Source organism: Podarcis muralis, chromosome 5 (genome assembly GCF_964188315.1).
Source record: "Podarcis muralis chromosome 5, rPodMur119.hap1.1, whole genome shotgun sequence".
Classification (NCBI taxonomy): domain Eukaryota; kingdom Metazoa; phylum Chordata; class Lepidosauria; order Squamata; family Lacertidae; genus Podarcis; species Podarcis muralis.
The window spans coordinates 41,456,886-41,480,475 of record NC_135659.1 but is presented as its reverse complement, the minus strand read 5'-3'; the positions used below and the strand labels follow the sequence as shown (position 1 = coordinate 41,480,475).

General features: G+C 43.3%; 1 protein-coding gene and 1 long non-coding RNA gene across 8 annotated transcripts in view; one reads left to right on the top strand and one right to left on the bottom strand.

Moving 5' to 3' along the window:
• Nucleotides 1-23,590, bottom strand: part of DOCK7 (dedicator of cytokinesis 7) — a 108,644-nt gene that overhangs the window by 20,173 nt on the left and 64,881 nt on the right. For 3 of the 7 annotated variants that reach the window (XM_077928660.1, XM_077928662.1, XM_077928661.1), the window contains exons 21-38: nt 22,961-23,125; nt 22,177-22,346; nt 19,964-20,056; nt 18,303-18,392; nt 16,171-16,266; nt 14,813-14,953; nt 14,531-14,644; nt 13,726-13,896; nt 12,434-12,573; nt 10,806-10,975; nt 9,374-9,528; nt 8,311-8,493; nt 7,227-7,362; nt 5,829-5,925; nt 1,682-1,778; nt 1,337-1,471; nt 922-1,074; nt 85-243 (exon numbers count right to left, since the gene is read on the bottom strand). In XM_077928660.1, the coding sequence (XP_077784786.1) occupies nt 85-243; nt 922-1,074; nt 1,337-1,471; nt 1,682-1,778; nt 5,829-5,925; nt 7,227-7,362; nt 8,311-8,493; nt 9,374-9,528; nt 10,806-10,975; nt 12,434-12,573; nt 13,726-13,896; nt 14,531-14,644; nt 14,813-14,953; nt 16,171-16,266; nt 18,303-18,392; nt 19,964-20,056; nt 22,177-22,346; nt 22,961-23,125 (2,465 nt within the window). The remainder of the gene's footprint in view (nt 1-84; nt 244-921; nt 1,075-1,336; nt 1,472-1,681; nt 1,779-5,828; nt 5,926-7,226; nt 7,363-8,310; nt 8,494-9,373; nt 9,529-10,805; nt 10,976-12,433; nt 12,574-13,725; nt 13,897-14,530; nt 14,645-14,812; nt 14,954-16,170; nt 16,267-18,302; nt 18,393-19,963; nt 20,057-22,176; nt 22,347-22,960; nt 23,126-23,590) is intronic. The other 4 variants (XM_077928666.1, XM_077928663.1, XM_077928664.1 and 1 more) reach the window with 2 other exon arrangements.
• LOC144327784 (uncharacterized) lies at nt 21,948-23,024 on the top strand. Its single transcript, XR_013392908.1, has 2 exons — nt 21,948-22,098; nt 22,872-23,024. It is a non-coding gene; the product is annotated as an uncharacterized LOC144327784 (long non-coding RNA).

Genomic DNA, 23,590 nt, shown 5'->3' with positions numbered 1-23,590 from the left:
TAAAAGCAAGTAAGCTGAAAATTGTGGGTCTTAAGGAAATAAAATAACCCATACTTATCTATGTCAAGTACTATTCCTCCTAACCTGATCAGGGAACGTTGTTTCCCTTAGTTCCAGGTCCTCTTCAGCATAGGTCAAAATGGTTTTCAGAGAACGTCTCAGAAACTCCTCATTAAAATTCTGAGATGTTCCTACTAAAGATGAGAGTGACATGGTCACCTGCATTTTCACTCTGGCAAAGTTCTGAAACAAACAAACAAAAAATTGTTACTGTGCCAATAACGTCAGGTGACAACACCAGCTTAATAGGCATCGCAGTCCCAAACCAAAAAGTACAGCAAACATTTGATTTTCCTGAAGGGGTCTGGCCAGAACTCCATCCATCAAAATGATTAATTTATAGCTGAGTTGTTTAACTCCAGATTAAAGTGTTCTCCTTTAAAGACGACACAAGCCTTTTGGTCCGTGTGTGACTATTCAGATTTAAAATATATGACCCTCAAAAAATCAGTGCTCCTCACTTGTCTTCTCTTGCACCAGTTTGGATAGGCATTGCACCCCATGCTTGCAGAAACATTATACCAGGGGTGGGTATCTTCAGGCCTGAGGCATCAATGTGGCCCTCCAGCCCTCTCTATCTGGTCCTCCAAACTCCCCTGCCCCTCACTGGCCCTGCATCACCCTCTGCATATTTTGGCTTGGATGGAATGTGTCCTTGTGTCTGGATGGAGGACAGAAAGGGATGTGCAAGTGTGTGCAAAAGCTAGCCTACTGTACAAATCTAAAAATTAGATTTGTTGCTCCACCCACTTTTGCCTCTCACCCTGCCCACCACTGGCATGCGGCTCTCAAAATGCTGTCCAGAAGAAAATGTGGCCCTTTGGCTGCAAAAGGGCTTTCCCACCCCAGTGCTATACTTACATTCCCAATCTCAAAGTTCTGCCTCATGAGGAGGTACAGGGAGGCGCTGGCATGCGAGCGTATGGTGCCAATGCTACTGCTACAGTGGCGCAGGAGTCGGAGGCATAAGTCTGCACACTGCTCCGTCTCCTCTTCAAAGAGCAGTTCTGGGAACTAGAAGGACAGCGTGAGAGACAAGCATTCAGCAGTCGTGGCTGCACCCCAAACGCCAACACAATGTGAATTAATTGCACCACAATCATCGTGGGCTCAACTTGACCCAGTTGCACGCCCGCTCCCAGTAAAGGAGGCCTTCATCAGCCGCAGTTTGCTGGCCACCACTCTGGAGGTCCAACACTTTCCAAATCAGAAAACAAGTTGAATACTGAAGTGGAATTGTAACTCCATGCTGCCCTCCCATCCTCAGGACACTCACCTTTGACACCAAGGCCCTCTGCGTAGCAAAGCAATGCTGCAGGTAAAGAGCGCTCTGGTTGCAAGCCATGCTGTGTAAAAGAACCTTCAGCACTCCGCCAAGAATGCTTTCCTTGGACTCGGTCACGGAGACTGTCTGTAAGCAAAGACAATGGAAAAAAGAGAGGAAGTCAGCTTTAGGGCTGTTGCAGACAGAGGTCACAGCAAAGGGAACATGTGCAATGGAGAGAGAATGGCCACTTCAGAATACACTTTCTACAGGGGGCATTGCTAGTCTTGCTCACTATCCCTTCTTCAGGCATTCAGAGCACCGGGAAGGTTGTAAAATGGCCTTTATCATCCTCACCTGGACTACTATCTCCAAAGTATCCAAAATGATCAGATTTGCTTCCGTTGCCAAGTTGCCATCGATAAGAGCCTCGTGTTCTATCTCAGCCCGTGATCTAAAAAAGCATTAAAAATAAATTTTCTTTGGAGAAGCGAGGAAAAGAAACTTTTTGTTGCAGCTGGAAAAATAAGATTGCTTATCAGATAATCACCATGCTCTAACAGAACACTTTAGCAGCAGGAACCACCAAAAACAGGCTCAATACAAAAGCAAGGATGGGGAATCTCTGGCCCTCCAGATGTTATCAGACTCCAGCGCCTATCAGAGCCCAGGCAACATGGCCAATGGTCCTCTGCCTGTGATCCCAGAGATCCACCGCCAATCAAAGCAGATATTACTGGGCTGGATGGACCAATGGCTTACATGATATAAGAACTTTAAGATGAAATAAAGCTAATAATGCTTGCAACAAAATGAGGAGCAGAGTAATAAAAGATAAAGAGAAAAAGGAAACCACATTAGCATGTTCGTGATAAGCTTGGGAGTACAGTGAGAGAAAAACAGCAGTGGGGGACCCATGGCACTCCCAATGTTGTTGGACTACAACTCCCATCATCCCTAACTGTTGGCCACAGTGGCTGGATCCTATGGGAGTTGGGATCCACTGACATACAAAGGACCACAGGTTCCCCATCACTTGCTTAAGGAGATGTTACGTTAACAGCTGAGATAGTGTGTGTGTGTGTGTGTGTGTGTGTGTGTGTGTGTTGTATTTGTATTTTATAAGAATCTGATGAGAAGCTTGAAGATAAACTGAAACCACTGCACTGTTAAAAAATTTCAGTGGGATTGTTGCACTTGCTAAGTTTGTAGGAAATTATGGTCTCCCAAAGCTTATCAAACCACTTCTATTCAGAAGGTTGCTTGGGTCCCTACTGTGCTACCAGGCAAAAGCCTACTAAAACAGAAGAGACTTTCAACAACATTCTGTGATGTGGAATGGGGCAGCTCTTCAAAGAAAAATAGCCCACTGGATGGGCAAACAGAGACAAGGTCTCAGGAAGCCCTCTTCTCTCGAGAAACCAAGAGATTTTTCTTCCATGAAAAATATATGATCTATGGCTCCTCCTGGACATGTCTGAGTTGGCACAACTGAAGTAGTTCTTTGAATCCTACCTAACACGATTTGTATATATCCTCCCTTTCATAAAGGGTCTTTCCCTGCTAATGGTGCCCACTGTTTCTTCATGAAAGCCAAAGGATTAAAATTACAAAGTGTGCTGCAGAAACACAGTTTGGTAAGGGAAACTAGGGCTACACTGAAGAAAATGAGTATCTTTTTATTCATCTTTACATCAGTGAAGACAGCATGGCACTTTATAATGTGAACACATGGTGGCGCTAAGAGAATAAATTTCTGGCGAACATTACTAGGTAGTAGGTACCAGTGGAAATGTCTATGTGATGTATGAAATGTCCTGCTGTGCTATAATGCACCATACATGCTTCCCAAAAGCCGGCAATGATCTGTCATAAATGGTAGCAGTACATGCTACTGTATGCACCAATCTGGAGCAGGCAATATGCACTGCTAGCAACAGACCAACCAACATCATTTTTACTGGCGCGGTGGGCGGGGGCACATTGTTGGAAAAGTGGAATTTAGTCCTAACTATTCCACTTGACTTCCACTGTAGTATGTGTCGGAAGCTGGCCAGAGTGGCTTGGGCAACCCAGCCAAATGGGCAGGGAATGATAATAAACTAATAATAGTAATAATTCAATTGGTCAATACCATAGCTGTCAAGTGTCCCTTATTTGAAGGGACAGTCCCTTATTCCAGCGCCATGTCCCGCTGCTGTCCCTTATTGATGGATGTCCCTTAAATGATGTCCCTTAAATTTCAAAGGAAGCAGCTCCTCTCTCTCCCTCCCTCCCTGCTGGCCAGGGAGGAGGGAGGCTCCAACTGTGCTGCTTGGCTGTGTTGCTCACCCAATAAGAAGTCTAAGAACGACTGGGGGGTGGAGCTTGCATGCCTTGTGTGTGGCTAGTTAATGCAAGCTGAGGGGCGTTTTGAATGCTGGACGCCATTTTGTTGCACTTGCTGCTGCAAACTTTGCAGTGCAAAGCCAGGCCGGGGAGCCATCTTAAGTTGAGGCTGCATAGGCCTTGTGGTGCATGTGATTCAGATTCTATTCAGTTGAACCTCTGGTTACAAAGTTGGTTGGACAGTATTCTCGAAGCTACCAGCATGAGTTTGACCAGACTGCAGGAGGACAGGAAGACTGGAGTGCCTGGAACAGGTGAGGCTGCAGGTCCCTTATTTTGGCTGCTGGTCCCTTATTTTCAAGGCTGGTGGTCCCTTATTTTCAAATCTGTAAGTTGACAGCTATGGTCAATACTAGCTGCCTGCTAAAAATCCTACTAGGAGCACCAAGCTCCTCCTTCCCTCTAGGGGTGTGTGTTTGTGCAAGGGCAACTTCTATTGCAGTCCTTACATGAAGAGAAAGCTTCTGTAGAGCCTGGAGATGGCAGGGCTTGAACCTGGGACTTTACTACATGCAAAGCATATGCACTACCACGGAGTCACACCTTTCCCACATTTTACCACATTTATTTCTGAGCCGGACAGAGCCTTTGGCAGAAAAAGAGAAAGCTGTCCAGGAGCCCAAAACACGATGATGCATCAGCAGGCTGGACTGAGATCTTGCACAAGAATGAACATCTCCCGGGCTAAATCTGTTTTAAGGGCACTGTCCATACACTCACACTGTGCTAGGCAAAACTGAATTGTACAGAAGGCAGTGAATGTCCTGGTCTTGCAGGTGCCGCAAAGGCTTTGAAAAGGAGAGTGCTCTAGAATTCTTAAAAGGAGATCTACAGATCTCTAGTTTATTCCTGCCTACAGTTTATACGCCATGTGACCTTCTTGCATTTCGGCTGGTGGACCCTTTAATCAAACACATCCAGAATTTTTACCGGGATCAAATTAAGACTACATCAAAAAGATGTAATGTTAATTGGACTGTCAGGGAACTGCAATTTTCACACCAAAATTCAGATGTGCCCAGCACTATGGGGGAAAAAGGGACACCCTGTAGCAGCATATACACACACACCCTCACACTTCACAGCCACGTCATGTTGCAAAAAACAAACAAACCCACAGACCTTCTGCAAAGCACCTCAGTCAAACAAAACCTGCTCTCAGAGCCTTATTAGAAGACAAAAAGCATGCCAAGCAAAGCTGCAACCGTAAGTCCTACACCTAACCAACACCCCACCCCAACCATTTCAAACCCCAGCAGGCACTCGTACAACAAAAGGAACCACTGAAGTCACAGGCAGGCATACAAAGCTGCTGCCAAGCGCCAAAAGCCAGAATTGCAATAGCAAAAGTACAAACGCACAACAGGGGAAAAAATTAAATACAGCAGTACACCAGTGCTACAGTACCTGGCTGATTTGTGGCTTCTAAAAACACAGCACATGTGGGGAAAATAATCAAAGTGATGGATTAGGGCAGGAGAGGAGTCAGCTTGGAGAACTCCAGAATGCTCTAATGGAGTAAGTGACCGATGGCACACATGCAATTACACCTAGTTACTCTTGGCTGCAACTTAAAGCATCCTATAGCTGTCTTATCAGTGCATTGGTCATCTTCCCTTAAAGCACAATCCTATACAAGTCTAGTCAGGAGCAAGTCCCATTGAGTTTAATGACACTTACTACCAGGGAAATGGGTGTAGGATTGCAACCTCCTTTTCTTTTAAATAAACAACACACGTGTGTGACAGCAGTGTTCTTATGAGGTTAGTCCTATCTCAGTTCAGGTCCAGACCTGCTCATACTGTGAGGAGCAAGGAGCAAGGCAGTCCCTATCTTGGCCAACTGGCCATTTCAACATTAAAATGTTTGGGTACCAGGCAGAGGGCCTTCTGGGTAGTGGCACCAGCCCTGTAGAACACCCTTCCAAATAACTACCAAACTTTTAGAAGACATCTGAAGGCAGCCCTGTTTAGGGAAGCTTTTAATGTTTAATAGGTTATTGTATTTTAGTGTTCTGTTGGAAGCTGCCCAGAGTGGCTGGGGAAACCCAGCCAGATGGGCGGGGTATGAATAATAAATTATTATAATATTATTATTATGGGTAAGGTAGCATTACTTGTCAAGTTTTTCCGTGTTCTGTCGCCAGTGAGTCATATCCTTTCTCCATCTCAGGTTCTCTTGACTTCCAAAGGCACTCCCGGAAGGACTTCTTTCTGCCAAGCAAAGGTTTTAAAAAATTGCTTTTAACTTTTTTACCTTTGACTGCTGCGTTTGATGAATTAAATGAGGTATCATGACTACATCCTTCACACACAATGAATGGTTAACCTCACATTAAATGATTATTGCACTTCAAAATTAATTATCATCAGTGTTGACTAATCCTTTCAATACGAAAAGGAACCAGCTTCCAAGTAAACGTGTGAGTAAATCAACACTATCTACCAAAACAGGAGAAGGAAACCTTTTTCAACTGGAGGGCTACATTCCTTCATAAACACCCTTCCAGGGGCCACACACCAGGGGTGGACCAGGGGCCTGAGAAAAAAGGGAGCCGGACAACAGATGTAACATTTCCCTTTGTACATTAGGCTACATTTCAGTCACACGCACACAAAATGTGGAGGAGAGACACTGGTTTTACACATACACACCTCCATCCAAATACAGTGGTACCTCAGGTTACATACGCTTCAGGTTACATACGCTTCAGGTTACAGACTCCGCTAACCCAGAAATATTACCTCAGGTTAAGAACTTTGCTTTAGGATGAGAACAGAAATCATGCTCCGGCAGCGCGGCGGCAGCAGGAGGCCCCATTAGCTAAAGTGGTGCTTCAGGTTTCAGGTTAAGAACGGACCTCCGGAATGAATTAAGTACTTAACCCGAGGTACCACTGTAGTAAGAGGAACCATCAAAATGCAAGGACACTCAAAGAAGTGCGGAGTATGGTCAGTGAGAGCCAGGGTCCTGAACGGGGCATCACCTGGAGGGAGCCTTGAGGGCCAAATATACAGGTTTGAAGAGCTATATTTGGCCCTCGAGTCTGAGGTTCCCCACCTTTGTTCTGTAATATCTCATTCACACTAGGATAGTTTACTATTCATAAATTCAAGACTAGCTCAGTATCAAGGAATGTCGCATCCCTGACTCCAGAGGGCTCCACTGCAGAGGGCCCAGTACAACCAATGTTTCCCCTGCTCTGTCAGAGTAAAAGACTGCTGGCATGGGGCAGCTTTCATGAAAAGCGGACAGAATCACTGCTCCTATACAGGACTCAGTTGGAGGCCGACTGCTGCTGAAGCAACATCCAAGCTCTGCCTCTTTCTGGCATTCAGCCTGAGCCTGAACAAGGCAGATTTGCTTTGCTTGGCCTGGCTTGTCACTGCAGAGGTCAATGCTTGCAGGAGGACTGCGGCCGCTCTCCCTGTCCATCACACAGAGCTGCCTTAGCACAGTGCACGAAGGGGCCTCCCATTTCAGCCCCTTCTGTCAGGGGAAAGTGTCAACTTACCCAGCTGTCCCCTGCTTCGCCGTACCATTTCTTGCCTCGCCCCGATGCTGCCAAGTATAGCTTCTTCAAGCTTCGCTCTCATGTCTTTTGACTTCTTAAACGTCAGGCTGTTCATTCTTTCAAACACTTTCTTACCCTGAACAGTTCACAAGAAAGAGGACAGAACATGAAACAAGAGTCAGCCCTTTTTAAAAACAAAGAAAGCCCATTATAATTTAATACACAAATAAAGCAAATTATTTAGGCAGCTTCCTATATCTAACACAGAATTTGCAGTATCCACAAATTCTACTTCTAATCTTTCTTTTGGGGGAAGCTAAGACAGTTAAAGTTGCTACAAAGTGGTATATATTTCTAGCGTTCAGGGCTTCTTTTTCAGTCGGAACTTGCCGGAACTCAGTTCTGGCACTTCTCAGGTGGGACGCCACTGTCATTCTAAAAGAATGAGGGAAGCATTCATGGTAAGTTCCGGCACCTCGTTTTCCTAGAAAAATAGCACTGGAAGTGTTGAATCATCCTACGTTTGCTTTCTTGCCTATCCTTGGCTAACTAGAGAACTGTGAATCATGGAGAAATTTGAATCAATCGGTTGTTCCTTCAGCAAAGCAGAGAAAGACCCTTCCGAGCAAACAGGGAGGAGATGGTACTAACTCATTGGCTCTCAAAAATGTTCAGTGGGTACAATCCCAAGCAAGGATTGTATGCTGAGCAAAGCAGGGCAAAGACTCCAGAAGCTCGAAAACAGGAATTTAGTTTCCCTTTCTGATGGGAATTTGGTTTGGTGGAGACTTAAGGGGTGAGAAACACAAAGGAAACATTGTTAGAAGTTCTACTTTTAACTGAGTAATGGTTGTGTGGTTCTGAATTCAGCGGCAACCATTTTGTGTGAGGGTGCTGTTCCTGACCCCTGCACATGTTGGCGGAGCATGAATAAGCCTACCTCGCCCTGCCCCATTTTCCGGCCACTTCTAGGCTGGCAGCGACGAGCATGTGCATGATCGCGCATCAATCGGACACATGTACACTGCTTTCTGCCTTCACTTCTCTGAAAAACGTGAGCGTAATTGTCTTGCTGCTACTATACCTTGTATTCGAAGCAAGAAACACAGAGGTAGAGCAAATCCAGTAAACGATTAAGCTGCAGCACAGAAAGGTCCGTGAACCATTTTTGTAGGACACTTTCATCGGCGTTCTTCAGGACCCACAAGAGGCAGATCAGAAGGTTCCGACTTGACTCGGCTGAAAATGTTGAATGCTGCCTATTTGTCTGAAGACACAGGAAGAACTAGTTAGAATCAGGACCACTTCTTCTGCTTGGAATATTACTCAACCAGCTACTCTTCTGTTCTTCTGGAAGGAGTCTGGTTGAATTTATTTTAACTATTAATTATTATTTTTTTGTATGTTTTATTGTGCTTTAAATATTCTATGGGGCAGCCAAATTATATAAATAATAACATTATTGTAATTATTACACTGGTTTTAAGTACTGGCATAGCCATGAAGTGGATCACTGTGAACTATATATCACTTCAATTCTATCTATCTATCTATCTATCTATCATCTGCTTTCTTAAGAAATATATTTAAAAATGGAATAGAAATACATTTAAAATTAATTAATTAAATAGTTTAGTTAGTTTGCTACATTTTAACCATTGCTTCACACTGCTATCCTGAAGTGATTTGCAATAATGAAGTATAAAACACACATTATTATTATTTTTTTTAAAAAAACAAATATAAAATGCTAAGCCATCTAAAGGAGCACACAATATCCACACAGGATAGATATCAGTAGGCACCAAAATACTCAAACTGATTGAACAGGCCTAATGCAAGTCCTCTGAATTTTAACTAAAAATACATCCCCCCCCATGTGTTTCACAATGGAGAAGCGAGGTTTTAAATCTTGATGTGCAGCCAAAGAGTTTATTATTACACCACTATCTCCCAGGAACAGAGATAATTTTGCTGCAGCGCAATCTATCCGTCACCTCCTCCCACCCACCCTCTATGTTCCAAGAGAGAGTAGTGCCATCTGTTCCGTGATCAGGACTGCCACCCACTCTTGCTGCCTTGCAAACATGGGACATGCACATTTGTCTGTTCACGGGCGTTCTAGAGGAAAAAACACTTCTCTGTACCGATGACGTTAGGAGAAAACTGCTGGGACGGGTGAGTTGCGGGACGGAGGTTCCTGCAATAGCCATGGCAACCGTCTGGCTTATCATGCTTCCACCCTCGCTCTCATAGTCCTCCATTGCTGTGCAGCTTGGCCGTCCGCGCTGGTTGTGGTTTTCTGTAGAGAAACAAGCCAGTCCCAATGAAGCACCACAGCAACAAGGCTATCCCACTCCGCTACCACCCTCCCAAATTTGTCCCTTAAGTATTGTTTAACTTGGAGGCTAAGCAGTAATAACGCCTTTCACACTGCAAGCGAGCAAGTAAAGCTATGTTCAAGGTACACTCATAAATTATCTGGATCTAAGGTAAATGGACAGGGAATGGATACAGTGGCAGGAAAGTGGACTTCTTGCTCAAGGGCCTTTCAAAATCTGGGACCAACACCGATGGTCCCTCTTTCCCCAGGTTCAGGATTACAACCATGCAAACAGTTTGCCAGGGGAAACATATGAACCTGCCTCCTTCTATGCAGTCCATCATTGTAGGTTTGTTGTCAGGAGTTGGTATTGTCAGGCAGCTGCCAAGGCTCACATTCTAGCTGGTACCCCACTGTGACCCCTAGAGATCCCTAGTTCCCCTCCTCTTCCTCGTTGCTGTTGCCTGTTCCCCTGGCCTCCTCAGGCATGCCAACAGTAACAAGAGCAAGGAGAAGGAAAAGTATACTCCTGGACTATGATACAAACTGGGCCCAGAGATCTAAGGTAAATGGACAGGGAATGGATACAGTGGCAGGAAAGTGGACTTCTTGCTCAAGGGCCTTTCAAAATCTGGGACCAACACCGATTCCATACAGAAAATTTATAAGCTTAGGTGTGCTTAGCTTAAACAGCAGAACTGTATCTTGTACTCTCAGACTGTTAAAATACTGGTGTACAGACAAACCCAACATTTCAGTCAGTGAGGCCCACTATCCACTAAATATCTTTTTCAGCAAGGCTTTGAGAGGATCTGATTAATTGGCCCAGATCTGACTGCATCTGCCATTAAAGCTCAATTGCTGTGGGTTTTATTTTTGTTGTGCTTTATTACTGATGTGACTGTATTCCAACTTGACATTACATTTTGATGAAAAGGTGTGTGTGTGTTAGAAACCTTTTAAATAAAAGAAGTAAGAACTCAACATGAGATAGCAACAGGTCAGTGGAGAAGACATTGGCACACATCCTGTTCTGTGTAGCTTTGGGACTACGTGCAAAATTTGATTGCTGATGCAAACTCCTGAAGATTTAAGGACTCATTTCCTGGATGTCACTTAGGAATCCCTTGATTTGTTTGTTTGTTTTAAGTTACTTGTTCAAGAGAAAGACAGCACTCAGGCGGCAGCACAACATGTCTGGCAGTTAATCTGCCATTTTTCTTAATGCAAAAGGGGGAAAAAAGCATACGAAATACCTGTGAAATCATACAGCTGGGGCACACTCTCCATGATCACACCAATCAGAGGCAGGTACAGTGTAGCCACCCGGGCCTTTACCTGTGGGTCAGAGTACCGTGGGTCGGAGTCATGGCTGGACAGCAAGTTGTGTACCATGTTGATGACTTTCTTATGCAATCCAAACAAACTGTTAAGATACGAGTAGGGTTGGAAGGATTAGTTAATAGTTTTAGAGCAGATAAGACTTGGTAAACACACACCTACACCAACACGCTTACTGATACCGCATTTGTCTGTGTGTACAGTGTGTCTTACAGTTGCACACCTGCATTAAAAGATGCCAGCGTTTTGTCACCTGCAGTAAAGTGGTAAATGAATCACAGTCATGTAGATGGCAATTTCACGGCCCCTGGTTTAACCACTGAAACAGGATTTGTTCATATGCAAACCCTTTAACATTATCCAAGTGGCCCTCAAACATGTATTTAGCTCCTACCACCTTTGCAGCAGCTGAAGGTGTGAACCAGTTTTACAGATGCTTCTCTCCTGTCTCCACACAGATCAATGGAGCAAATGCTTTTCAGTCAACTGGCATAGCGAAAGTAATGGGTCAATAAGCAGAAGGACGACCGATGGTAGTTCCCCCAAAGCCCAGTCAATGGGAGCAGGGGCTGCTTATAGATGCCCCTACTGTTCCTTTTTCTCCTGCCAGCTATACATGGTTGCTATGGCTCCCTTAACACTTCCTGCCTCTTTGCTCCATTTTGTAAATTTCTTATCAGACTTCTGCATCTTTGCCTTAGTTGCTGCATCCAGAGTCCCTGGTGGCCACCACAACTTGTGATGATCCGGAAGTGCAGCTTGCAACCTAAATATCCACGTGCTGGAGACTACACACATGCAAAGAGGTGCTTTTATTTACAAGGCACTACAACAGGCTGCCTGGAAAATCGGAAACCACGTTAAAAACACAGACCACCTATTTGCCAGATGGGGTTATCTATAACATAAATGTAAGCCAATTACAGAGTTGCAAATCTGCCTGCAGATTTGAGGGCAGGGACCACACACCCCTGTGTAGCTGGGGTTAACGGAAACGGTTGGATTTTTAATAACCTGCATGAACACAATTAGTTTCAAAGCGGAAATTAGTGTCCAGGTCTTTGGCAATCAAATATTAGTACTACCATGCTTTGGCTGTGATCCAGAGCTCCATGCATCAATAGGGTTCTCATTGACTATGGGTTGTAACCTGCTGACATTAATAAACCTAAATTAGCCATGTCCATCAGCTTCAGCGGGTCTATGCTCAGTAGAACTAGCACTGAATTCAATCTTGTGGTAGATGGAACACCATGAAAGTGACTATGTTTATGGAGAAGCCCATGCTCTCACCCTGTATATACATGGCTGCCTCATAATACTGATATAAAGAGGCTGCTCTGGTAGGAAAGATCTTTGGATAGCAATCAAAGCAGAGGTGCTGATCTGGAGAGCAGCTGGAACTTGCGGAAGAACCTGTTTCCTTCCTTTTCCCTCTAATATCACATTTGAACGCAGCCCTGCCTAAGGCAGAATTCTGCTTGTGAAACATTAGATCTCCTTTGAATTATTCCATCCCGCCCAAAAGAATTGTAAAACTCACCCTTCTGCGTCAGGATCCAAAATGACAGTCAGCTCAGTAAGCACCAGGCCTGACAAGTAGTGCTGCTGGCGGAAAGGCACGGACAGTTCAAACATATTTGCAATCTTCTGGTCCTGGACGTTCGTCGAGAAACCAGAACTCTGTTATGGAAACATTTGTTAAGTTTTACTGTATGTATTTCAGACTGCAACGTGTCGCCTGCATTGTCCTCCGGACAGGTTACATTTTATGAACAGACCATTTGGTAATCCTATAAATGTGGCTGGAGCAACCGTAAACAAGAGTCTTGTATAACATACTTAAGACTTTTATTTACAGAACTCCGAAAGACTCCACATACACTTTGCTAAGCTCTCACAAACACTGCTCTCTATTTTTCTGTATTTCCAGTAAGTGAAGCCAGAATTTTCCCAATTCATGAGCTACACCTCTGAATATAGAATCACATCCCTATGATAAAGTTTTTTCCATCCTCCTCCTCCTCCTCCTAACAACTTAAATACAAAGTCAAGGAGCATGAAATATACAAGAAGTATACACAGTTACACACAGCTTAAATTATCTTCAGTACATATAGTATACCTGCTGTGAGTTACGTTTTACTGTTCCAATAATGTGCGGTATTAAAATGTGCAATATAGATTTGCTTTCCGTTCACCTTATTTAATTTGTATGTAACAGGTAAGCTTGGTCATGAATTGCACGCGGTTCACAGTCTTTCAAAAATTGGAATTATCTAAGCTCTACAGCATTTTGCATAGAGCATGTATGTTGCAACAACCACAGGAGACAAATTCCCTCTATTTTCTGTAAAAAAAATATTATTGTTTTTAAGTGCAAGGCTTATAATAAGAGTAAATCTGTCTTCTTCTTCTTACCCAATAGTTGATCACAACGGGACACGACAACCACAAGTGGCAAAAGGTGACTGGCTCTTAATTATCGTGGTGGACACTGACCTTAGGATGCTTGGTGAGTGCTGTACCATCTAGTCCTCTGCCAGTCAACCTGGCTGGCTTTATCCAGTAAAGATAGAGGTGCTATGTGCAAAAATGGTGCTTGCCTTTCCCTAGGAGACTCTCTATTCTCCTGGTTGTCCAGCACCCATATAATTTAAAGCACTTTCCTCAGTCAGTCTGGATGCTGATTACACAAATGAGCACCAAAGGATAACCTACATTCAAAGCAGAACAATACTTGGAAAAGGTACCCCATTCTACAAGTGCTGCCACCACTCACTGGGTTGTTCTTCCCACAAGGCAAGCAATGTCTTTTCTAGGCACCCTGCTCACCTGAGATGTTGCAGAAGACACGGAAGGTGACGGGGATGCCGGGGGTGTCAACAGGCTGCATGGTAAATTCAGAGTAACGTAGTGTTCATGGCTGCAGACGATGCGGAGGAAATCCAACCTCAAGGACACAAGGGTGCTCGGGTTGGGTAAGGAATAAAGCTTGGATGACACCTTGTAAAGACGGGGAAAGCACAGTTAAAGAGTTACAGGCCACAAGAAGCCACTGCCACACAGAAATTACAGCTACAATTAATCCTGCTAGACTGATGACTGGCAGCAGCCACAAGGACCACATAACACGCCCTAAAAGACATACATTGGCTCCCAGTACATTTCTGAGCACAATTCAAAGTGTTGGTGCTGACCTTTAAAACCCCACACAGTTTCAGCCCTGTATACCTGAAGGAGCATCTCCACCCCCATTGTTCAGCCCGGACACTGAGGTCCAGCTCCAAGGGCCTTTTGGTGGTTCCTTCACTGAGAGAAGTGAAGCTACAGGAAACCAGACAGAAGATATTTTGGTAGTCGCACCACCCATTCTGTAGAATGCCCTCCCATCAGATGTCAAACTGGCCCAGTGCCCTGGCCTCCCCTGAAAATGCCATTGAACCAGCCTCAAATTGACAACTGAAAGTGAAGCTCCTGTCACTCCACCAGTCATGCTCTTACGAATTCTGCTCCAGAGATGAACTTTCCTTCTGCTCCTACCCTCCTTCTTTCCCCTTCCCTGCTGCAGTCTCCAAAGATTCTCTGCTTTCACCTCATGCCAACCCATCCCCACCTCTTTTTTATCCGGAGACTTTACCTGTTTGTAGTACACCTTAGTAAGGCTGAAGACAAATCCTCTGTCCATAACAGTGAGTAGATCGTTTAGGAAGAAGGCTAAGCTAGTGTTGAGCCTTTCAATCATTTCAGCATCCTACATTGGGGTGGGGCAGAAGGGAATGAAAGGAAAGGAACAGAGATAAACACTGAGGCTTCATGCTAAGGCCCTCATCCAAGAATCTGTCTTGCATCATCTGGAAGTTATCGTTCAGAATCAGCGGTTAAAATTTTGACAAGAGCACGGCTGAACTTCTTCCATTACCTTCTGAAACCGGGAGACTATATCACTGGCAATTGTGCTGACCAGAGCAGCTATGTCATCCATGAAGCGCTCCGGAAAACGATTCTTCCTTGGAGCATCGAGTTTGTCAGCAAAATACAAATGATGCACCATACTTTTTACCTGGAGGGAACATATATTATAAGTTGCAGTCAGTTGCAAGGGGAGAGGGTGAGGAGAGAAAAAAATCAGCCATGGATAGATAGCACTGTGATTTGATGCCTTTCTTTAACACAAACCAGTCACAGCAATAGCTACAGATCCATCCTGTTTGGTGAGGGGCAGAATTTCCACCTCTAAACATTTCCTGGTGTTTCAAGTGGGGAAAAATACATCCTGTCCTCTCCTTTCAAATTTCTTTTTTGTGCGTGTGCCCGCTCCCAGCCCAAGCTGCTGCTGCGTCTTCTGAGCTATGCTTTCCCTTTTTATTTCTTCTTAAAATTACACAGTAAGTAGGGCCATAGCTCAAGGGTACAGCATCCCATTTGCATGCAGAAGATCCCAGGTTTAATCCCCAGTATCCCCAGCTAGGGCTTGGTATGTACCCAGTCTGGAATCCTGGAGAACTGCTGCCAGTCAGTGTATGCAATACTGCGCTAGATAGACCAAAGGTCTGACTCAGTATAAGGCAAACTTCCTACATGGTGAAGTCAAAGCCCCACATAGACAATCAGAAGACCTGTTCCCTGCCTTGCCACAATGCAAGAGTGAGCAATGAAACCGGTGCTGGATCCAAATTTTGCGGGGCCCTTGAATAAGAGGCTTTCAGTGCTATCTCCTTCCTGAGTGGCCTTTCTTCTCACCACCACCATCACTGCTCCCCATTCACTCCTCCTCTCACTCTGGGCCCAATCTGAAGCACTGGCCAGAAGGAAGATGAAGGCTCATGGCACTGCCCACTCGGGGAAAACAAGTGAACATAAACAGATAGTAAATAACAGGGGCTGGGCAATAGGCCCCCTCCTGAAATGTAGTCCTTGGCAGCACCCAATCATGCTGACCATCGTCACCCACAGCACCTTGAAGAAAATGGCTGCAGCACAGAAGGCCAAGTCATGGAGCATTCTCACAGCTGCCTTCGCAATGGGGATGCCCCCACAAACATTTCTCTACACTCTTCTGAGCCCCTTCTCATCACTGAGCGGACTCTGCAAAACTGTTTTTGAGAAGCCGTCTGCCACCCTCCCTCCAAGGTCCTATCTCATCTCTAATTCACACTACCTAGCAGAATTATTCAAGGGCATTTCAAGCGTTGCACTAGCACAAGCACCTGGGAAATCAGTGGAATTAAGGAGAAACAGAAGTGAGAGAAAATGAAGCAGATTTCCTTGTTCTCTTACCATAAGTTCGAAGAAGAACCACGCTTGCTGGAGAGCTGCCTCCCGTACACTCCCACTGCAGACAACCCACTGTAAGGCCAGTTCTTCATGAAAAAGCTAGCCAGATTCAAATTCACATTCGGTATCAGTTGCATGATAATTTTCAAACACACAATCCATTAAAAAAAATCCAGTAACAATGGACACACAGGGTTGGTGTGGACATAATACTAAAACATTATTAAACTTAAGAGAACAAGTCCAGCTTCCCTTAGCTCCTATGATCCCTCTCTCCTTCCCCAATGCAGATAGATAGAGGAATCTGGAAGCTTTTGATTCTGTTTTTTTATTATTATAATTAAGCAAAGCTACTTGTGTAATTCAAACATGGATGAACTGTGGTTAAGTCTTAACTATGGTTGATAGAAACAAATATGAAGTTGGCTTATTTTCCCTAACCATAGTTAAGATTAACCAGTTTAAGGTTTGAATGACATATTAAACTGTACTTAATCTAGAAAGTGGAAGCTTCTAGTCTCCTCTTCACAGGCATAGTGGAGAAGTGGTGAGTCCAGGGGGAGGCCAAGCTCATTCTCATAAAGCTAAATCATGGTTAAGCATTTATGTCCGAACACAGTCACAGTGAAGGATGAGAGTAAGCAAAACAATGAGTGTGAAGGGAACAGCAGTGGTAAATGTGCTTTGATGAAATACTTGGGGAACAACATCAGACCACAGTGTGTACTGTGTGTGAGAAATATTTCACATCACCTTGGTCCAGAATTTTATTATCAGTGGGGTTTTCTTTTTTTAAAAAAAAAAATCACTCTCTTTCCCTCAAAATGCTTGCTTTAGTTTTAAACACTTTGCCTGGCCTTTTCTTAACAGAATCAAGAATAGGAGAACCTCTACGGTACACAGGATGATACTTTATCAAAGCAAATTATAATTTGCTCTGTGATTCTGGCAAAGATTATAAACATAAGGCATTAGGCTGAATAAATCATCATGAGCTTCTCTCTTCTGCTTCGTGAATTGTTGCCTTCCCTCTTGTTTTTCTTATCTTGGCACCACAAAGGGGCATAATTGACAGCTAATTATGTAGGGATGTTTTGTTGTTTTCTTTCATTTTTAAAAATCAGGCTTTCATAAGGAAGTAGTTCATTCCTAAGCCTGGGGGAGGTGAGAGGGACACTGCTGGAGTGAACATAATCATGCTATCACAGTTGCTTCTGACAACATGCTCCTCTCTCTCATTTTGATCTTACCAGAGGGGCATAAGACAGAACAACAGAGGTCTTTAAGCAGAGGTTGGCTTGCCATTTGACATGTATGATTTAGTTGAGATTCCTGCATTGCAGGGAGTTGGACTAGATGACCCTCAGGGTCCCCTTCCAATTCTACAATTCTGTTATTCTATGGAACCATGAGGCCCCTGCAACATTAGAACAAACACTTCCCTCAGCAGTGTTAAAAATGCAATTTATGCTTTGGCATGTGGGTAGAGTGCTGCTGAAGCTAAATGTAAGATACAGTTCTGAAGCACAAACAGCCTCCCGGAAGAAGATAGGAGGCAGAGGAGGGAAACAGTTCATCCCTGGAGGGTACTTGACAGGAAGGAGCTCCTGTTTGTTCCTCCCCTACCTTCCGTTGCGGTAGGTGGAAAAGACCTGCTTTGGGAGGTTCCTAGCAGGATAAAAGTTTAGCAGTGCTATTATCTCTTCCCCTCCCTTAGAAGAAGTAAAGAATGAATGGGAAGGATGATGGAAAAGATGGCAGGAGTTTTTTCCAGTTCCCATCTTTCACTCCAAAACTTGTGAAAAACCAAGACAGAAAATGACCAGTGGGAGCCACTGCAGAGCCCACATTTCTTGTGCATCTGCTTAAATCTTTGTACTATTCTTGAGAGAATTGTTTAAAATTGGAGAGGGGAACTCTTTTGAAACCATAAGTGAATCTTCTGGAACATTTTATGACAGCCTGAAGCCCTGGTTTTTAACTGAGCAACCTTGGCTCTAAGCTGACTCAGCACTCTCAAAATCAAGACACAAAGGCAGGGAACCCACTAAAGTGTGATGGCTTTAATGGTTTATAATGACTTAAAACTTCCCTGCCTTCCATACAATGTTTAAATTGTCTTCACTAAAATCTACCTTTTTAGTTGGCAACCGTCCTGTTAATGTTTGTAAGAAACTTGACGTCTCTGTGTGCGAAGACATACGATTACAACTTCGGTCTGCAGCCTACAGAGTGGGAAATGAATGAATGATGACAGCACATTAAAGTTGGTTGTGGGTGACATTTGCAGTTTGGGGGCTACGCACATCAACAAAGTAAACAGAAACATCCAGGTATCAAATTCTTTTGTGCATCTCGTCAAATAAAGGCCCAGTCTGGACAATCATTTGAGGAATCATAAGACAAGATTTATGAAGCTGGGAATGAGTGCAGGGGCCAAGCATCCTTCCCCTCCACCTCCATCCAATTTGGGCATTGAAACCATTTAACGAACATCCACATTGTGGAATTCCGGCTTAATGTTCATTAACAAATCAGGAACTAAGTCAGGATGTGATCTAATCCCGGCTTATTTTCCTTGTTCGTTAACCGACATTAAGACAGAGTTCCTTGGTTTTGATGCAAAAACCAGGATCTTTACACCGAAGCTGTTGTGCAGCATGAGGAGGAGAGGGGAGAGAAGGGGAACTTGACCCTGACTTCATAAGCCATAGCTTACAAAGTCTCAAATGCAATTTGTTTAGCAAAACATCTGCAGGGTTTAGGGCTCAGGCTTCTTTAAAATCAAGTGCAAAGTTTTTGCATAAAGATATGTATTGTTGCAAAGAATGAAACTGGTGTGTAGCAGCATTATATTCTGTTGACGTGTATATTAAGAAAACAGTATACTTTAAGATATCAGCGCCATTCCTTCCAGCTTAAACAAATGCAGGGTTCTTACCTCCAAAGTATAATCCAATACCAATGGTTATTGCACTAAACATGACTTTTTTGATTCTTAAATCTGGTTTTAATTTTGACGGCTTTTTGACTAGAATGATGTTCATTTCTATCAGATTTGTTTGGGGTTGAAAAAAATGTTGTTTTGCTTTTGTAGATAAAGCTGAGAGGTATGTTCAACTGACTTCAACCCATTCATTTGTTGGTACAAATATCCAATAAATCAATAATCATGCAGTGTTAAGAAGCAAGCAGCTAAGGTTATAGTGTCAAGACCCTACACATTTCATACTTTGCAACAAAGGTATCTCTTATGACACCCCCCACAGTATCCAAATGTTATTAGCTGAGATTAAGATCTAACATATACAACAATGCTGTTTTAATTGCAGTCACCTATTCACATGACAAAAGGAGGAGGGGTGGATGAGGAAGAAAAATGCATTATGAAAATGGTAAAAAGGAAAAGTGGCATGTTACCAAAACAACAACAACAACAACAACTTATATTTGGGGGAGGGGATTCTTTGTACATGTTTCCATTAGGAATATGTGTCACCTAACATTCAGAACTTTTGTAGAGGTAGATTATAAAGAAAGGGGGAAAGGAAATTAAATTATTTCATCATTTCACAAACCCAAAAACAACTGAAATACAAAGCGAGGACAAACAGTGGTGGCAAGTGGGTGGTTTTTCATGCAGTGTGGCGGTGGTGGGGGTGGAGAATGAGGACATGGAACTCTTCAAAATAGATAAAGGCAAGTCAAGAAGACCACAGTGTAAACTTGGGGGGATAAGATGTTCTATAAGGTAATATTAGCCACGGCAAGAAGAAAGCTCTAATGTAGACACCACCTGTGTAGTCTCTGCACTTGGACTGGGGTTGGATCCCCATGGGGCAGCTTTTGGAGCACCAGTGTTTACCCAGGAATTGGAGCGGTCTAAGCCCTGGGCATATAACAGAAAGCAGCAGGGAAAGGAAAGAAATGTTACATGTTGCATGCCACACAGTACAGGAAAACGCAGAGAAAATCAATTCCTTCAAAGAAACCCAGAGTGTATTCCATACAATTAGTACTGTTAAAACTAACTACGTTTCAGTCCAACGGGTTATTTCTCTCATTTCCTCATCACACACACGCTCACATGCTAAAAAGATGGATGTCTTCAATAAAGGGCATCTTATCAAATTTCCCAATTTTTTAAATTGATTTTTAAAAATATATAAGAAAATCACTCTCATAAATATGTGTATGATGCTGTAACTATAGGCCCAGATCCAAATAAAGTCAGTCACACTGAAATTAGTGGAACTTATAAATGAGTTGCAGTTAAACTTGTCTTATAAATTTCAATGAGATTTAAGAGCGGCTAATTTTGCCTGAATTTGGGTCATTGATTACATCTTAAAGAAACCATTTTTGTGGGTTTTTAAACAAATACAAGAACCATTAAACATTTATCCAGCAGTACATCTAATGGTGTTTGTTCTAGCCATTGACTTTAGACATAAACTTACATATTCAATGTTCAAACGTATTACTTAACATAACCTCTCCACTGAGACTATTGAGCGGTTGGTATAACAAGGATTTTATCTTATTACTTCAAAGAAAGTAGCCTCATCAGGCCTCTCTTCACCAGCTCAGAGTAATGAAACCTGTCCACATACATTTCTGGGACACAAAAATCGGTATCTGCACACAGATGCACCCAAATTACTGTTTCAAAAGTTTCCTAGTCTCCTGTAAATTGCTACAGCCATCCTGTTGGCATTTTATACTTGGACCAAAGGTCCCTGAACCAAACATTGGCAGATAAATAATGAATAAACAATCCAGGTCTCAGAGTCAAAATTTATAAACCATGAAGCAATATGAAAGCACTCTTAGGAGTTTAGAAACTTGCAGTAAATAAAGTTCAACAAGCTGGGGCAAGAACAGTCCTGCAATCAAAATTTCTGTAAGATGCAGTTTGTGGTTGGTTGGTGTTCCACCTGCCTTTTAAAAATCCATTGGCCAGTCTGAGTGCCAATCATGTCCTTGTATTGTATTCCTCCTTCCACTCCCCCAGCTCCCACCTCAGACTCCCTCACCCCCTGGGTGCAGGGCAGGAACTGGAATAATCCAATCCATAATTTGGACCCAATCTATATTTCTTTCTAAAGCAAAACAGGATTTCAGAAGCATAGCAAAAAGCCCCAAATCAGATTTTGGTCGGGAAAGAAATCATGACACTTCCAAAGCAAAATTGAGGGTTTCCACTGATTTTGATGTGCCCAGAGTTTTACAATATCTCTGCAAGGCTGTCGCATTACTCCTTCCAGCTTATTAAAAAGCAGAATATGTTTCTGTAAGAAAGCTTCTATCCATTTTTATTGCCAAATTACTCAAGGCCAGGCAGCTCACATAAAACTTATCATATCCAAGGTAAATTCCATGTGCACATCACTCCCTCAGGCATTTCACAAAAAGGTCAAGGTGGTTTAATTAGCAAGACCATCAAATGGATACTTAAATATTCTGAGCTCTCCCAGTCAAAGCCTTTAATGTTTAATAAGAACAACACGTGTCGCTTTTTGGGGTGAAATGGTTTTTTTTTTTAATCATTCAAAAATTATTAAATTCCTTGGTGCTTCCATTTCCATCTTGCCCTTTTATACAAACGGGGCGATGACTTAAAAAAATAAAGTGCCTTCGATTGATTTTTCATGTAACTGGGTGTAAAACGCTTTTAAAGTGGCTCATAAAATAATTTGGACGGAAAGGAAAAAGTAAAGGTCAGAACTTCACAATAAAAGAGTCTGCTCTTTCGTTGCCTTTGTCCTTGTACAGGTAGAGCACCTTGAAAAGTAACCTGCTTACGACTGCAAACACCCATTGAGCGCTGCCTTCCTGAACAAGCAAGAACATCGCGGCACATTTTAAAGTACAAGCTGCATCCAATTTAGGGTGGATAACACTGCCTGGACCTCAGTGGGGTTTGAAAATGTAAGAGATTAACTACCTGAATAGGGTTTAGGAATTTAAAATATTGGGCTATCACCCTCAAGCTAAGTGCAATCCTACCTTACTCCCAATGATTGATCGGACTTCATCATCAGGCGAGGTTGGAGTGCCAGAGATATCTGGGTTGCTGTTGCTAAGGCTCCTGGAGCGATTCAAGTTTAGGCTTGCTGGTCTGACAGCAGAACGAGCCATGGTGGCGTAATGGACTGATCCTCCCAAGCCACCTGAACCTAAAACAATGAAGCACAGTATAATTCAACAAGGCGGCATGAGGCGGAATACCGTATACCAAACCAACACTAGTTCCACTTCAAGTACCAGTCACTTCCACAGTGTCCTCATTGGCGCTGTTGGCAGATCCCTTGGGTTCAAGTCATCCTTTGTGTTGCCTTCACTTCCCATCGGTCTCTGAAAATGATTGCCTTTGAAGCTTTCAAAGGAGGCACTGGAATTCATGCAATGCCTTCATCAAGATGCCTGCACTTACTCAGTGGTGAGGAAAAGAGCCTTGATTCAACAAACCACAAGGGAAGGGAGATCTTTTGACACCACCCATTCCAGCTGAAGCTGCTTGTATCCCATAGAAATATGTTCCTTGAGGTTGTGGGACCACTCAGCATGGGTGGACAGGAGATGGGGAGCAACTGTGTGGAGGTGGAAACTGGGAAGCATTAGGGACTCTGGTGCATCCAAGCGATGGTTGTGTGCACCGCCCTTTGTGTCAACTAACTCACATGCTCTCTTGCTAAAACTAGGCTCAGCCTCTGACAAACCCCAAGACAACTAACACCTGGAGAAGCATGCCCTGCAGTTCCAACCTTTACCCCCCAAAAAGAGAACCTACCTGAAGATGGCGAATTGGGAGAGGTGTTTGGCAAGCGGAAAACGTAATAAATATATGAGGTGAGGAGGTTGTTTCTGCCATGCTGGTCTTGGTTTCCTTCGAGGTTTTTGTGGAGTCTGTTTACAATAGAGGCCATGGCTTCAAAAGACGCTTGACCCAGATTTACTAAAAAAAAATAAAAAAAATCAAGCAGTTCAGCATTTATCAATATAAACTATGTAAACTATCACAACAGCTTTTTTTTAAAGCTAAGCCCACATTCATTTCTCATGAAAAACATTTCCAGAGTAGCTTAAGTATTATGAAATTTAACCCTTAGTGGGGAGATCAAGCACTTGAATTATTAAGTCTTTCTAGGATGCTGAATAGTTTATACTGTATAGCATAAATTATAAGTTCCAACAAGGAATTAGGTAAGAAATAGTTCAGGCAGCATGCCAACCAGAAAGAGTGGAATCCAAATTGGTGTACTGTGGTCACAAAAAGGTTTTAGATGCAGCAGAGGTGTCTGCTAACGGAATAGGAAGAGAGATAATTTCTGTCACTTCTTACTTCCCCCCATTCCACCTTCCACCCTGTTCTGGAAGATCTCTCAACTGCCTGAAGCTGATTTTTTTAAGGTGCTAGGAG